The sequence below is a fragment of the Ailuropoda melanoleuca genome, chromosome 3 (genome assembly GCF_002007445.2).
Source record: "Ailuropoda melanoleuca isolate Jingjing chromosome 3, ASM200744v2, whole genome shotgun sequence".
Taxonomy (NCBI): Eukaryota; Metazoa; Chordata; class Mammalia; order Carnivora; family Ursidae; genus Ailuropoda; species Ailuropoda melanoleuca.
Genome location: NC_048220.1, coordinates 96,068,497 through 96,086,209, shown reverse-complemented (window position 1 = coordinate 96,086,209; position 17,713 = coordinate 96,068,497). Strand labels below are relative to the sequence as shown.

Genomic DNA, 17,713 nt, shown 5'->3' with positions numbered 1-17,713 from the left:
AGCTACATAGCATAAAGAAGTCATTTCTGCTTGAAGTATCAGAGAAGGCAGTTGGGAACTGGACCCCAGATACGGCCTCCTCATTCTACTGCACCACATTATGTTTCCTAAGTAATTCTTTAAGGAGAGCCCATGCAAAAATTACAGCAGTGATTAAAGTGCATGAAAATATGACTTATGCAGAGAAATATAATAATGAAATTAGTGACCAGGCATAATGATAATTTCATGGCCAGAAAACAGTAAGAATATAATAATATGCAATGCCTTTTTAAAGTACATGGTGATGGCTGTAAAACCTCAATATTTACCTAAGTCAATAGACAGATTTGATCAAAGGAAATTTAGGTTAGCTTTGCTGAATAAGAATGTTTCTTCTTTATGAATGACTGTCTTTTATCTTCAAAACAAATAACCAAGAGAAATCGTGAGATCCTCTTTCTTAAAGATAGTCTTCTCTAGATGAGTTGATTTAAGTATGACCCTGCAGGGTCAAAATGAATGAGGAAAGCAACCATTTTCCCTGACCAGGGGGCAACAGCAGTGATCAACATTCATCCAAGGAGCCTCAGGGCCCCCATTTATGAAGCCTAGAACATGATCTCCAGAGAAATAACTGTAGCCATAAACTATAAAAACTAGGGGTTGGGGGCAGGACAAAAAGACTTCTATAGTCATCTGGTCAACCTATTCATATTTAAGATGAAGAGACCAATCCAGAAAGGCTAAGTGGCCTAGAACTCTAACCATTTTTTTCTTATTTCTATTCTAGAACTCTTTGATTCAGATATTAAAATACCAATTCCTCCCTCAGTGATATTTTTGATTCCTCATTCCTATTTAAAAAGTAGCATAGAAACTTAGGGAACACATAGCTTAGAAAGCACAAAGTTTAGAATACTTGTAAGGAAAGTGACAGGTTTATAGGGACCTAATGTTTACTACAACTTTGTTGATGTGAATGGTTGCTTTCTAGAGCTGGAAAGAATACATTTCTATCGTTTCTGTCTTCACACTGTCAATCTGCATGTGACTCATTTTTTTTTAAATGACTTTCATATCTATCATTTCATTTTATCCTCCCAGTATGCTAGGAAATAGTTAAGTAAAGCATTATCATTTTAATCGAAGAAATGAAGAAACTGAAGTTAAGCAAAGTATTTACTCTTCAAGCAAATGGAAGCTATTTACTAACCAAACCCTCGAAGCTGCTTCATAGAATTATATCCCAGCTTCTTTTCTTTCTTTCTCCTTAATTTTGTATGGTAATGTATCAGAAATATTGTCACATCTAATTTACAAGCTTCCCTGAGGGTTACATGACATGCAAGGATATTTGAATTACAATTCTTCTAGTCTGTTGAATTAGAGGAAAAGAATTTAACATGCTTAGTGCATAAGCACTTGATGTCTAGAGATACTCTTTCAATCCAATTTAGGAGATTGATTTTTTTGTTATTGTGTTTTTCTTTTATTTTTAAACTATTACAACATGATTCTGATTTTGCTGCCTTTTTTTCTCCTTATTTATATGTTTTGTGCCAAAACTTCTTAGATTTTTTTTTAATTTAGGAAAATTATTTCAATAGATTTGAAATTCTCCTGTTTTTCCTCTAATTTGTTAGTGAGGAAGTGGTTTATATAACAAATATACTGTGGAATAATAGCTCCACCAAAATAACATTCTTTGCAGAATTCCTAAAATGTCACATTGTGAACAACAAAAGATAATAATGGAATATATATAGACACTCATCTTTCTGACATTATATGAAAGATGGATTTTTTTCTTTGAGCTAATGACATTTTATAAACTGCAGTTGAATGAATGGTTAGGAATAATAACGCATACTCCTGAGAGGGTGAAATGTAACATGGTCATGTCCACACATGACTACATCTTAATAGTCCTGGGAAAATTGGTTTTCTGCATTTTTTTTCAAATTTGAATCACTCATTTCTTTCATATGACCTTGGAGTCATCACCCAAGGTATCTACAGAAACTGAAAAGAAATTAGTAAACATTGTATTTACCCTCCCAAAGAGAGAGTCTCGTAGATGTTAATTTCAGTGAGTGCCCTTAAACCTCAGTGCCTCCCTTTTCACCGTACACGGATGTTGAATACTTAAAATAGGTAAAACCGTGCTGTATTCAAAGAACTGTCCCTCTTCCCAGTTAACCTTCAGTTTGGTGAGAGGGATATAAGCATATAAGTCAGCTAAAATAAAAAGTGTGAGATTTTATTATTATATCAGTTAATGGCAATTTTTATCATTATTAACAATTAGCAGTGAAAGCATACTTGCGTGTGTGGATGGATTTTCTCCTATAAAGAGTAAATGCATTTATTTTACCAATTTTTTACCAATTCTGATTGGCGGGGAAAGAGAAGAAAATGGAGAAAGGAACTAAAATTTATTTTAAAACTCCTACATAGCATGATCTTAATTAGAGCCCTTATTCTTTATTCTCCCCACAATATACTTCTCACTTTTTTATAGATTGGGAAACTGAGGATCAGAGACTATAAGCGAGTTACCCGAGGCTATCCAGAAAGAAAATAGCATATCTAAGTTTTGAACCCAAATCCATTTGCTTCCAAAGCTAATCAACTTTCCTCTATAGTACATTTCTTCCTAGTCTGCTATGGACTGAGCCCAACCTATAGATGAAAAAATATTCATCAATAATAGATGTCAAGTAGAGAGTTTTGTAGGTCAAGATACTGAGATGTGAAAATGTGTGGTAAGACATGAGAGATGATACTGAAATGCATATTAGAGCTACGACACGGAGAATCTTAAATCCAGGTAACAGAGTTTGCTTGTCAGTAGGTAACACTGGAGTCGTTGTTGATTATTACACTGGGGAAGGGCAGAGTGTTTGCTATTGGCATCCAGTGGGTAGAGGTCAAGTGAAATATCCAAAAACATATGGGACCGCCCCCACAACAAACAATTATCTGGTCTGAAATGTCAATAGTGCTGAGGCTGAGACACCTTACTGTAGATAATGGGAATCCATTAAGGTATTTTAAGATTTTATGTATCTAAAAAGATTACTCTGAGATCAAAATTTAGGGAAAATGAGTGAGGAAGTGACTGGAGATAAACAAGGCAGTTAACAGATCTACAAAGGAGATAAGAGCAGTGACCATGAAATAAGAGATAGACTGAGAGATACTGCACAGGAGAAATTAAAATTGTGGTAATCAACTCATTCCTTTCTCTCTCCCTCAGAAGCCCTACTTAACATCCAAGGTTTGATTCCAGGGCTGTAGCCTGAGCGAGCAGACAGATGAGAGAGAGTACCATGAATTTAGAGATGGACTTTATTTTTTTTTTTTTTTTAAAGATTTTATTATTTATTCGACAGAGATAGAGACAGCCAGCGAGAGAGGGAACACAAGCAGGGGGAGTGGGAGAGGAAGAAGCAGGCTCATAGCAGAGGAGCCCGACGTGGGGCTCGATCCCATAACGCCGGGATCACGCCCTGAGCTGAAGGCAGACGCTTAACCGCTGTGCCACCCAGGCGCCCCTAGAGATGGACTTTAAGTGGAAAAGCAGCACAGCTATACACTGGTCATTATATTTTTTTTATGGGAAAGGTTAACTAATGTCAGTTTTTGAACACAGGTGGTGATAATGAAAAATCATATCTCTGAGATGTCCAGTAGGTATTTGGGAATACACGTTGATTTTGAAAGCAGTGTCAGTTGGAGCTGTAGATTTGGCTGCCCTCTAGATACCAATGATGCTAGGAGCAGGGGTGAGAAAAGAAATTCCTGGTTAGAGACAAAAAAAAGGGGTGGGGGAAGAAAGCTGAAAGCAGAACTACACCAGGAACCTCTACTATTACTTTGCAGAAAGATGAAGATTGGTGTATTAAGAGATCATGAACAGTTTTAGCCACATTATAGGGGCTGGAGCTAGATGGCCATGGGCTGAGACATAAATCACAGGTTGTGTCGCAAAATTTGGAGTTGAAGGGAAGGAGAAATTTGGAGCAACGTGAATACCAAAGAAAGTGATGCTTTCTTAGTAAGAATACACCTATTTCTCTCCTACCCACCCACAGATATCTAAGTATATATTCAGAATGGATAAAGCTAAAATTTTCTAGGATTTATAATTGAGAAAATATAACATCAATTAAAAAAAAAAACTCCTGTAATTTGGGTTGCATGTCAATCGCTTTGGATCTCTAAATGAAATCAGACTTTGATGTATACAAAGACCATGAAGTGTGCCCAGCGAGTCCACTGTTTCCTAGCCCAGGCTAGAAATGAGAACCGTTAAAAAGCTATATTGAAGTGGATTTTCCTTGGCCTCCCTTAAAGAATGGTTTGTGTATCTCAGTGGTACCTGAAGAGCTGAATGTTTCTAAAACCTTCCCTGGTGATTCTGGTGAAGGTATTCCTCAAAATAAAATTTGAGAAACCCTGAATTCTATCCCACTCTCCTCATTCCAAAGATCAGGCTAAGCTAAATGACTTACCCAGGGTCACAGAGCTGCTGAGAGGATGTGTTGGCAATAGAACTGGAATTCCCCTGACTTGGACACCAAAGCTCCTTCATTAGACAGCCTGAGTGTCTTCCGAAGTGGTAAACTGGGGATTTGGTCTGTTCTAATCCATTAGTATGTGTCATCAGGATCTCACACATTGCTTTCATGGTCATTAAAGCCAGTCTGTAATAAATAGATGCTCAGCTATGTCTCTTAAATGTGTGATATCCCAGGATAAGGACATAGCAATATCCGTGAGATCTCTGGCACCTCAGGCTCATCCTCAAACCCATTTTGGTGTTTTTACAATGTCTCTGTGCTTTCCTGGGTAAACATTTTCTCTTCAGGAACCAGATGTCACATGGAGACAGGAATGTCTTAAGACTAGGTTTTTGCTGCTGATGGAAAAATCCAGAGATAACTTCTTTTCAAGGTCAAATTGCTCACCTCACTGTCTGTTTCACCTTCTAGGAGAATATGTTGTTATGACCACTCATTTCCACCTGAAGAGAAAGATTGGCTATTTTGTTATTCAGACATACCTGCCATGCATAATGACAGTCATTCTCTCCCAAGTCTCCTTCTGGCTCAACAGAGAGTCTGTACCAGCTAGGACTGTCTTTGGTAAGTGCCAATCAAAATATGCAGACAGGGGTCTGGAGGGCAAGTTATATCATGCTGGTGATGTCACAAATGGAATGAAAAAATACTTATACCTTAAAATCTGAAGTTAGCACAATCGAAAGGTTCAGAGAATTACCATTCTCATTATGGTGTGATTTAAAAAAACTCTTTCCTTAAATAGCAAGCTGTTTTAATGCATGTAAATAGATGCATGTAAATATCAACTAGGCACATGCTATGTCTAAGACTCTTTATGACAGAATAAAAGCCTTAAGAAGCTTATAATCTGAACTAAGGATTATTCATGTGCAGAGATCCCTATGGTATCATTCTTTAAGAATAGGCAAGGTATGGAAAATCAGTTATCTCAGGAAAAAAGCAGGACTACAAGTGCCCAGAAAAGAGTCTTTTATTCTGAACTTAGCAAAGTGCTTCCGGGTTGGAAACCACCAAATCTTTGCACTGACAGTAGCCTAGAAACACAGGTGTATTAAGATCCAGAATGATTCCAGCTGCAGACCACAAGAGTAGTTCATTTCAAACTTTTTTTTATTATCATTTGTTAATATTAACTAGTGTTGAAGCCACTTACTAGAATTGAAGATTGAACTCTTGTCAAGATGCTTATTTCTATGTGTATATTCAGTTTGAGCCCTTTATTCACTGGAAATTGAGAAAAATAGAATAGAGAACATATTTATATGTTTATATTTGTAGCATGAACAATAGCACTATAGTGAAAAAAATTTTTTAAATGCTCATTCTTCCCCCTTATTACCCTAATAAATCATACCCTTCCTTTTTGGAAATTCTCTAAAACATTTTGGTATGTTCGTAGGTAAAAAACCTCGCCTTAACATTTTCAACAATCTGATATCTCAGCCAACTCATGCCCTTTTGGTAAATATAACTACATATCTGTAATCTCAACTGTGGCAAGTATTTCCGTGTATCAAGTTATATATTTCTGATGTTTTAAGTTCAGTACAATCACAAATACAATTTCCCAAGACCTTTAGCCTTTTAACATTTACTTAGAACACATGTTTCTATTGTTTTTAGTCTCAACTCAGCACATTCCTCTGTGCTGGGTGAGTTGCCTGGGAGGGTCACAGATATTTAAAGAAAAAAAATACACAAAGGAAAAAAAAAGAGAGAAAGTTATACTTTGTAACAGCTTATTATAGGGCATCCAGAATGCAACAAAGTTGAAGCCTGTTTTATGTCTTCAAACATCATCCTTGCTGGTCCATGCTTTCTGTCATTTAGAGGCAATGTGGTTGTGTGATTTTGCTGCCAGATAGATCCAAGTTTTAGGTTCAGTCTTCATTTTTCTAAGATTCAGTTACCTTTTAAATGAGAGTGCAATTAAAATAAAATAATGCTCTTTAAAAGATTGAGAAGAATAAAGTAAAATTTGTAAATTATCAGGTTGAGTTCTTGGAACTCAATAGATGCTCAACACATTTTTGTTCTTTACCCTGTCCCTAGAGCAGGAATTATAAGACCACACACACACACACACACACACACACGCACCTCTTTTTATGTCCTTCTTAACTTAATTTATGGATACATTTAGTTTAAGAACGCACATTCCCAAATTACTTCTGACAGTTGCCTACGTGATCCAAAATTTGAAAAAAAAAAATGGAATTCACTGCAGTAGAGATTTATTAACAAAGACTGAAGTTGTCAATAATAATAGCCATTCACTTTGTTCTTGGGTATCAGGCTCAATGCTAAACACTTTATTACAGTAGTTTATTTAGTATTCATAATAGCCCTTTGAGTTAGACTTATTAAAATTAATTTGCAAAAAAAAAATAATTAAAAAAAACCCAGAAGTTCAGAATTGTGAGGCAATTTTCCCAAGGTCATTCAGCAATTAAAGAGCTGGGATTTGAAACTGGGTTGTTCTGTTCCTCAAATACCAACATTTAATTACCTTGCTCTTTGCTCAAGTTAATACTGATATGTAAATTTAAGAGCTGTTTACCAGCCATTATTTCTTAAACCATTTATTGGTTATATAATACAGATAATGCCCCAGAACTTTCTGTAACACCTCCAAAGTTTAAAGTAAGTCTATTCCCTATATCTGTGACCATGTATCAAAAATACTATTTAATAAAAGTCTCTGTGTTTCTTCTTAATCTTATCACTTCCTAACATAGTTGTAAAGATCATCTACCTTAAAATTCATGGAAAACTAGGAAATATTGGATGGTTTAAAGCAGCTGTGAAGAATTAACCACCTACCAGCTGTGTGATACTGCTGATCCTCTAAAAATTAATGAAAAGGAGTAATCATAGATATGAGTTTTAGACACATCAGATGAAAATATCTTCCACAGCAATAATTTATCATCTTTAAAATGTTTTACATATTGTTACATTTAATCCTCAAATAATCTTGTGAATAACTGTGCAGAAATTTCTCTTAGAATATCAGCAATGATAGATAGTTGAGAGAATGAAATCTAAATCACCCCTCTTACAGATATGGAGACTGAGGTCCCTAGAAGTGAATTTGCCTATGAGGCCATTGAGCTAATAAGTGGTGAGTTTGGGATTAGTCACGGGAAGAGGTGAAAAGTTTTTCCATACCATGCAGCCCGCTGGGTTACTGTGAATTTTTAATGCATTTTCAAATGGCTTAAAAGGTGTCTTACAGTATTCTATCATACTGCATTACATATACTAATTATCTAAATAAGCTGAGAGCAACTGACTTGAAAACCGCTTTGAATATTGGTAACTTTAATCATTAGGGATGGATGTGCAGAATAGGACAGATGAGGCAGCATTAACAGAATAAGGGAAAGATTGTAGACATCTCAATCAGGCGAGCTTGTGCTCAAATTTTTGTTTTGCCATTTCTGTGCTGTGTGCCCTCAAGCAAGTGACATGCAACACATTCCAGGAGTTTCTTTAAAAGAGGAGCTGGATCAGAATTGAGGGGAAAGATAGTAAAAAAGCAGAAGAATTTGTAACAAAATATTATCCTAAAATAATTAATTAAAAGTAATGTAAAAAATATTATCCTAAAATAATTCAATTACCTAGCAATGATTGAATAACAAGAAGCTGTTGGCTTCTTGGTTTCTACATTTAGGATACGCAGATAGAATATGAAACGGAGGGTCCAGCAATTTCTTCTGGATGAGAGACAATGAAGATCAGTGCTTTCTGTTTCAAAGAGTTGGGGACAATGAGACCGTATTACTTCCTTTCCTGCCCAGGACACCTTGTTCAAGCACCCATTTAAAGGAACTCACGATCTTATTAACAGCTTCTCAATAGCAGAGCAGTTTATCCCTCCAGGAGATCCCCCTCAATACTGCCATACCGTGAACTACCAACTACACTGGGGTTAAATTAAAACTCATCCATCCCAAACCCAAATGGGATGAACTGAAAAACACACTGTATCTATGGTCCTGCTGGTTTCCCTTTGCACAAGTAGGCTGACCTCCAGTGATCAAATTTTGTAGTATGAACCTACAGATTCATTTCATTTCTTTCGTTACAGGAGTAACAACTGTACTCACCATGACAACTTTGAGTATCAGTGCCAGAAATTCCCTCCCTAAGGTGGCTTACGCCACTGCTATGGATTGGTTCATTGCAGTGTGCTACGCCTTTGTGTTCTCAGCTCTGATCGAGTTTGCCACAGTCAATTATTTCACCAAGAGAGGTTATGCATGGGATGGCAAAAGTGTGGTTCCAGAAAAGGTAAGTACTTTAATATCCCCTGTGATCTGTCACTGTATGTCTTATTAAACCTGTGAGATGGCATGTTTGGACTTCGGGGAGTGGATGAAGAATGCAGAGACAGGGTAATGAGGATTCTCTGTTTCTTATATCGTAAGTAACTGTCTGCTGTGGTAATATTGGTAGTGCTAAAGAGAGAGGTTGGTTAAGTAGGCCGATGTGCAGAGTAGAGTGAAGGAGATAAAGGAGGGACAAAGGTAGACATTTCTACTCAAATATACCTTCTGTGGTCTCTATTGATTTGAGAACAGTTTTAACTTGACATTAGGAGCAAATAAATTTATGCCATTATAATTTGAACTTGAAAGTCATAGTCTTTTGGTTGTTTTCTGAGCCTAATCACTTTGGTCATAAATATTATTAATTCTAATGCCTCAACTAAATTTGGTTTAGAAAATGTTTTATCTCCAATTTTCAGTGAAATAAAGGACAGGAAGTATATTTCCTTTCCAAATTAGAGGTTAGCTTTAAGGATCATACACAAATCACAGAAAAATTCTTCATTGTAGAAAATTATCAAGTCAAGCTCATTACTGTTTTTCTAAATTAGAACTTGTTTTCAAGTGTATTTTAAAGCACACGTGGCGAGGATATTTCTACTTCTTTGGCTTGAAGGAAAAATATGTCAAAATGCAAGCAAACCTTGGGATGGTGGAAAAAAGGTCAAAGTCAGAGACACAGAGATTCTAAGACGTGTAGAAATAATCTGGGAGGAATCACTCTGTAGCAGCTTTTCCCCAAAATTCTATTCCTCAGAGTACTAGTATCATGAGATAGTCCCTAAGAATAAAGTTCTGGGGTTGAATACGCTTGGATAATGCCGTGTGCTGTATCACAGAGTCACAGGATATTCAAGAATCTGAAAGCGTCTATAGTAAAGAAATTAACTTAATGGTGTTTTCCTCATAGCTGTACAGATATACTAGAAAAAAGAATCCTCTGTGCTGGAAACATCTCCCATATTTAAACTAATTTAAACTGTTCCTGATTATAAGATGAGCCATTAATATATGCTCAAATAGGAAAGCAAAGATGCTGCCAAGTAAAAGCTCTTTTAGATTTACCCCTCAGGCACAGACGAATCAGCTGAATACCCCATGATCTCCTACACAAGCAAAAACAGAAGAAGGTCTGTGTAGAGTCCACTTTGGCAGCCAGCAGAACCTGAACCAGGCCCTCAAAATTCACTTGCCTTGAAACATGCTTGCCAAGTATAAAAAGAAAAAGAATTCTCTGAATTGGCAAACCAAGGATCTTGGCTCAGGTTCAGTAGAGAGAAAGAACAAAACAAAGGGATTGCATTTACCAGTTGGAGAGAGAAGTAAAAGTGTGAGGACAGAGTGATTGTCAGATACTTCCTTTAGCCATGGATGGTCTCCATTTGTCCTAGAACAAAAGGGCAGCCCAAAGGAGAGAGAGCCAAACATGGAAAATAGTTCATCGTAAGACACTACCACATATAAGACGTAGCCCAGATTCATAGATGTGAACATTTTTAGAGGCATATCTTAGAATCACTGGAAGAGTCTGCTAAAGTGCTTTAGAATTAATGGTATGCAAACGTGGGTGATACACAACTGAAAAGTGATATGCCAACATTGGGAAAAATGGCTTTTCTCTCTGAATACTTTCTTTGTTGCAAGAGACCAGTGTCTTTCTGATTCTGTCTCATAAGTGTCAGTCGTTAGTGACCTGTGAGATGAATTTGGTCTGGAAAACATAGAATTTGGGTTGAGGCATTGGTTGAGCTCACAGTTCAGTTTATGTTTATCTTTCTGACCCTGTATTCGTTTTTCAAGTGCTGTGTCTCAAAGAAAATACTCTGATCTCTATCAATCTACAGTCTGTGTTATTCAGTATACAAATACAGATGTAGGTAGAGTTGTATCTTATCTATAAATATACATATATATTTATCAATAATTTGTCTGTATCTGTCATCCTAATGAGAAAGATAATATTTTCTGTAAATTATCTATACCTCTGTAAAAGTCTTCCCCAGGGCTTTGCCAGTTTGATTTGCTTATTACAGGGAGTTTGAGCACAGTGTGATCCAGGTCTCATTTTGACATTCAGAGACAATGAATAAAATATGTTTTCTATCACCAGGTGAGTGCTTTCAGGAGAGTTAAATATTCAATCTCTAACATGGTATAACTTGAAAATAAAAAGAAAGTTTCTGTAAGTCATCACATTATCAAGTGAGCATTCAGGGGCCTACTTAAGATCCATTTTCATAGGGTAAATTGCTGAAAGAAATACCAATTTCTTAAAGAATACAGAGGAGCTCAACTTTCTCAAATATTAAAAAAGATTGTTAAGGGGCACCTGGGTGGCACAGCGGTTAAGCGTCTGCCTTCAGCTCAGGGCGTGATCCCGGCGTTATGGGATCGGGTCCCACATCAGGCTCCTCCGCAGGAAGCCTGCTTCTTCCTCTCCCACTCCCCCTGCTTGTGTTCCCTCTCTCGCTGGCTGTCTCTCTCTCTGTCAAGTAAATAAATAAAATCTTTAAAAAAAAAAAAAAGATTATTAAGCATTCTTTCCTGATAAACCAACCAGATATTTCTCAATATTTTATTCAACATGATGTTACAAATAAAAGCACTTAACTTGAGAAACTTTAGTAGTAGAGTATTATAATAATTTGGCCCTGGGAGAAATCAAACCTGTCAATAATATAAACTCTTCTCCAAGAATTTTTCCTGCTGCAGATTATTTTTTTCAGTTTTTCCAACAGGGTATCTGTCACTCAAGTTTTGATTAGATTGGAACCCATTGCCTCGCTTCCACAATAGAGTACATACACATTTTATCTAAAGGACATGCATACTTTTTAATGTATTCTGCAATGTTAGAACTCTTATTTTTTAAGAAGTGGACTAATACAAGTTCAGTTTGGCTGTTTAACTGGGTTGAAATAAACCACATCTATTTTTTTATTCCAGTATAGATGATACAAAATGTTACCTAGTTTCAGGGGTACAAGCTAGTGATTCCGCAACTCTATACATTAATGCTATGCTCACCACAAGTGTAGCTGCCAACGGTCACCGTACAATGCTGTTACAATACCATTGCCTATATTTCTGATGCTGTGCCTTTTCTTCCCATGATGTACTCGTTCCATAACTAGAAGCCTGTATTTCCCACTCCCCTTCACCCCTTTTGCCTACCCACCCCCATGCCCTCCCCTCTGACAACCAACATCTTGTTCTCTATAATTATGGGTCTGTTTCTGCTTTGTGTTTGTTTATTCATTTGTTTTGTTTTTTAGATTCCACATATAAGTGAAATCATATGGTATTAGTGTTTCCCTGTATAACCTACTAAACCATATCTGTTTTTGACCCTATAGTCATTTTGACATTGAAAAAGATAATCACTTTTACTTGCTTTATTTTTGTACACATAGTTATGGAAATTTCTGTCCCTCTTCATAAAGCTTAACCAAATCTGTCTTCATTATAAAATAGGAGCACACTTGGAGTAAGTGGCCTTACTTCTAACTATGTAATACTAGAAAGAAAAAATCCTGGGCTTTTTGTTGTTGTCCTAATGTAATTCTTAAGGATTCAGAGAGGGGGGAGAAAAGTAGCAGATAGGTCGCAAGGCTGGATAATAAAGAAATTAACCTGTTGGGGCGCCTGGGTGGCACAACGGTTAAGCGTCTGCCTTCGGCTCAGGGCGTGATCCCGGCGTTATGGGATCGAGCCCCACATCAGGCTCTTCAGCTATGAGCCTGCTTCTTCCTCTCCCACTCCCCCTGCTTGTGTTCCCTCTCTCGCTGGCTGTCTCTATCTCTGTCGAATAAATAAATAAAATCTTTTAAAAAAAAATTAACCTGTTAAAATTCCTGACTAATGTGCCTTGTAAAAAAACAGCAGGTCTTCNCCTGCTTGTGTCCCCCCTCTCGCTGGCTGTCTCTATCTCTGTCGAATAAATAAATAAAATCTTTAAAAAAAATTAACCTGTTAAAATTCCTGACTAATGTGCCTTGTAAAAAACAGCAGGTCTGTTAGTAATGTTAGTAATGTTTTATTCTGATTCAATAAATAAGAATACAAATTATTCAGAAAGCATTGAGTCTGGTTGGTCAAGTTTAGCTGCTCGTCAGTATTCTCTGTATACCCTTCTGCAGTATCAGTAACCAGACTCTGCTCCTGAGGAATTCTGATTCAATACATGAGATTGTGCCCTAGATATCTGCCCTTTAAAAATTTTTAACTAGCGATTTACTGTTCACAAAAGAATGAGAACGCTTCTAGGCTAGTGCGGTCCAGCAGAAATATGTAAGCCACGAATGTGAGCCATATATGTAATGTAAAATTTTCTAGTAGCCTTATTTAAAAAGTGCAAACCAGTAAAACTAATTTTTTTTTCTTTCTCGAGTTTTTATTTAATTTCTAGTTAGTTAACATACAGTATGATATTAGTTTCAGGTGTAGAATTAGTGACTTAATAATATGCTTTAACCAATATATCAAAAATATTGTATTTACAATGTGTAAACAATAAAAAACAATATTAAGGAGATATATTGTATTCTTTTTCTTTCCTTTATAGTAGGTCTTCAGAATCCTATACCTATTTTATACTTACACACTAGCCACATTTCAGGTGCTCAATAGTCGCAAGTGGCTCATGGCAACTCTGTCAGACCACATAGCAGTAAACAATGATCCACTGCAGTTTTTAGAAATTTCTATATGACAGAAACCCCAAGAAATGCTGCAGTTGTGACTCATTGCACAGATAACATGGACAAGCAGCTGACATTGTGACTTCAGGATACCCTGAATAACTCTGGTTTATCATTTGCCCACTTGTAACATGGGGAGAAGGAGCAAATAATAGCTGGCTCAGCACTTGACTTCTGCAAAACAAACCACTCCAAAACTTAGTGCCCTAAAGTAATCACCAAGCGTTTGGGGTTGGGAACAACGTACTTCCCTTGGTCGGAGGCGGCTGTGGGCTCCGTAACTGGTTGCAGTACATGAGAGGCTCCACCAGAGGGAGAGCATCCACAGTGGCCTCTCACTCGGCTGTGGCCTGATACTGTCTGGGCCGCTCTCAGCCCATGATCTCTGGTCACCCAGTTTTCTAGTCCAGGCTTCTTCATGAGCCCGTAATATGTCTCTAGAGGGTAAAGGCTGAGGATACAAAGCTTCTTGAGGATAAGCTCCTAAACTGGCATCACATCACTCTACCTCCTGACGGGAAAGCCTGAAAATACTGGGCATTTTTTTTTTCAGCTTTATTGAGATGTGGAACACATGACCTTGTGTAAGTTTGAGGTATACAGTGTGGTTCATGTGATACATTTACATGTCGCGAAGCCATTACTGCCGTAGCATCAGTTACCATCTCCATCCTGTTACATAGTTACCATTTCTTCCTTTATGGTGAGAACATTTAAGACCTAGTCTCAGCAACATTCAAGTCTAGGATATGTATTATTCGCTGTAAACCCTGTGCTGTACAGTAGATGCTCAAACTTGTCAATTTTATAACTGGGCATTTGTGTCTGCATTTTTCATTTGTCTCAATAATGCAGTCATACGTTACATTTCTCACATTTTAAACAAAGCATAAGTTTGGGTCCCAAAGTAAAGGTCACTTTGCTCAGCAACTTACAAACTTCCTTCCCGCAGTCTACTGAACAAAATGCTTTTACTCTTTCCTTCTACAGCCAAAGAAAGTGAAGGATCCTCTCATTAAGAAAAACAACACTTATGCTCCAACAGCAACCAGCTACACCCCTAATTTGGCCAGGGGTGACCCCGGCTTAGCCACGATTGCTAAAAGTGCAACCATAGAACCAAAAGAAGTCAAGCCGGAAACAAAACCACCAGAACCCAAGAAAACCTTTAACAGTGTCAGCAAAATTGACCGACTGTCAAGAATAGCTTTCCCGCTGCTATTTGGAATCTTTAACTTGGTCTATTGGGCTACATATTTAAACAGAGAGCCTCAGCTAAAAGCCCCCACCCCACATCAATAGGTCCTTTCATTCACATTCTGTTGTTCAGTCCTCTGCACTGGGAATTGCTTTCTGTTCTCAACGCAGTGATTCCCACCTGCTTTATTGCCTCTGTCTTAAAGAATTTGAAGGTTTCCTTATTTCCATATTTCATACAAGAACAACAGACCCCTGTCCAGCAGTCCAGAGCAAAGCAGAGCATACAGCTGAGAGACAGGATTCTGAAAGAGGAAGAAAGAAAGGAAAATCACGACAGAAGGAGACAGAATGAAAGAGACAGGAAAGGTGGGCGAGTAGGTACAGGCTATGAAGAAAAGTAGAAGGAAAATAAAACTTCACTCTATAACTCCAGGTCATTTGTAGATATATATTTCCAAATATTCTAAAAAAAAAAAAAGATACTGTATATGTCGAAAATATTTTTACGTAGAGGTGTTTCAAGGAATAAATTATAAATGTTTAATGAAAGAAATTTTAAAAATCTATGTCTTTATTGCACAAACTGCAGTGTGCTTTACATTTTGTTTTGTTTTTTAAACTGATGTGTAGCTTTAAACTTTGTTTCCAAAGCTCAAGATCCCCATTTTTTTCTCCATTGAAAAATGACTATTGCATTATTCTGTTGTTAAAGGCTATTTTAAAATTCATGGAAATTGCACAGGCAAATGTGCAGTTCCTTACTGTTAAGCACATTTAATCCAAAAGAGAGAAATGCTTTAAATAGGTTACTTCACCATCATATGAGCTTTTATCACTAGATTCAATGAGGAATCATTTTAACAGAGACATACACTCAATAAAAACTAAAAATTAAAAAAAATAATAAGACTTAAATAAAACAATTTTAAAATACACCCTTTGCAACCCTGTCTGTATCCAGATAGCACATGGTTCCAATAATCACTTGATTCCCATTAAGAAAAGATGTTTTTAGAGGGGCAAACATATTTTGCAAGCTCTAGAATTGTTGAATGTATTATTTTATATAACAGTACATTAAAAGCTTTAGATTGAAATTTATGGCTAGTAAACAAATATAGAATATATAAATTATGTATGTAAATATACAGCATGAGATTGTACATTTTTTACTTTTTTAAAGTTGTGTTCTTAAAATATTGTGTAGGACTCACCGCTCTTGGCTGTTAGAATGTTGTAAAGTGCTATGGAGATACCTTTAGAGCCTGCATTAAGAGCAGAACAGCCCATGGGAATCAGATGGAATTTAAAATAGATGGGGATGAAGTCCACTTATGTAGAGAAAGCTTATAATTTCAAGCTATCGTCTGGTGTACAGTAGTAAATCAATCAGTTGCTCTCTGCTCAAGTCATGCCGCATTTCCCTATTTGAGGCTCTTGTAAAATAGAAAGAAAATGGAAAAGCATTAGTTGGAGCTAGAAAATCAACTGTATATTATTGCTATAATTGCTGAACCAACTATCTCAATAAGTGTTGCACCATATGTAGCATTAAATATAAAAACACATGAAAGAATGTACAGGAAATAGCTTTTATTGAGTACCATTATTACATTTCATTTATACTGTAGCAATATATTTGTAGGTATACTATGTAAGGGCTTTAACTACAAGAGGTCCATTAATACTCCCTATAAAAATTCTGGTCTGTTTGATTACTTCCCAGATGTTTTAGAGATGAATATTTATGCAGAAGGTATTTTTGAAGTCTCCTTTTGTCTGATAGAATTTCAGAGATGTTTAAAATTAGCGTCCAGAATCCACAAGTCATAGACTAACCACATTTAGAATACTACGACATAAACCTATCAGCATAATTGCCAAATAAGTCCTTTGGGATCCGTACCCAAGTTTTGAGCAATGTTTCTTTCGAAAAGCTGCTATCCAATGATGTAGGAAAAAACACAGTTTGTGTTTTCCTAAACAAACTCTGGTTTGCTTTTTAAATGTGCTTTATTGTTTGATTTGGTCCTGCCTAAATTCAGTGAGCTAGGCCAATGAAGACCGAACCAAGGACGTTTCATCCTCTGGTATCATGTGTAGATATCATGTATAGAAAATAAAAATTATGGCTCTAACCTCTGTGTTGCTGTTTATATCTGTTATTTTTCGGCGTTAACCCAACGTGTTTATTAAGAGCATTTTATCTTCCAGACTCCTCATGGCTAACATTTGGTCTGTATTTTGCTCATTAGATGTGAATATTTCTTACTAGTCTGCTTTCTGCTATGCAATGATTGCATTTCTATCATTTCTTAGTTTGTTAGTATTGTATAAATTGATTGCACAATTTATCAAAGACAAATTATTCTATGTAGCTTTTCTACAGTGCTTTGCTAAACCATGTAATACTAGTTAAGTCTTCCTTGAAAATAAAGATACACTCTTATAGAGGACAGTTCCTGTTTACTCCCAGGAACATTTTTTAAAAGATGACACTGAATGTTTATTGCACCTTAGTGCAGTGAAGTGGCAATAAAACCTAACATGAATTGAGGTTGTTTATGGCAGATGCATGTATTGCTTCACAGAGTTTAGCAAAAGCTCTTAATTTTATGTCATACTGTATTCTATAATAATAATAAAGCTAACATTATTCAATAACCAAATGGAATGCTTGACTCTCTTTTCATATTATCAGTGGGACCTACCACTGACCTGTTTTAAACATTTTCATGTGGGAGGACCATAAAGTGCCAACTGCTGGCAAGAGCCTAGGGTACAGAGAAGATTGTTGAAGATGTGTCAATAGTATGACCCTTAACTATGATTTTAAATGAATCACATTAAAAAGAGGAATTATCAATCACCCGGTATCTGGTGCAACCAGTAGCACTTCAACTCA

At 36.6% G+C, this 17,713-nt stretch overlaps 1 protein-coding gene across 1 annotated transcript in view; it reads left to right on the top strand.

The window, feature by feature from the left end:
• GABRA1 (gamma-aminobutyric acid type A receptor subunit alpha1) overlaps positions 1-17,452 on the top strand; it is a 59,042-nt gene extending 41,590 nt beyond the window's left edge. The window contains exons 8-10 of the mRNA XM_002912520.4: positions 4,980-5,132; positions 8,668-8,870; positions 14,599-17,452. Coding sequence (XP_002912566.1) covers positions 4,980-5,132; positions 8,668-8,870; positions 14,599-14,910 — 668 coding nt within the window. The 3' untranslated portion in view covers positions 14,911-17,452. The remainder of the gene's footprint in view (positions 1-4,979; positions 5,133-8,667; positions 8,871-14,598) is intronic.
• Positions 17,453-17,713: the final 261 nt, after the last annotated feature.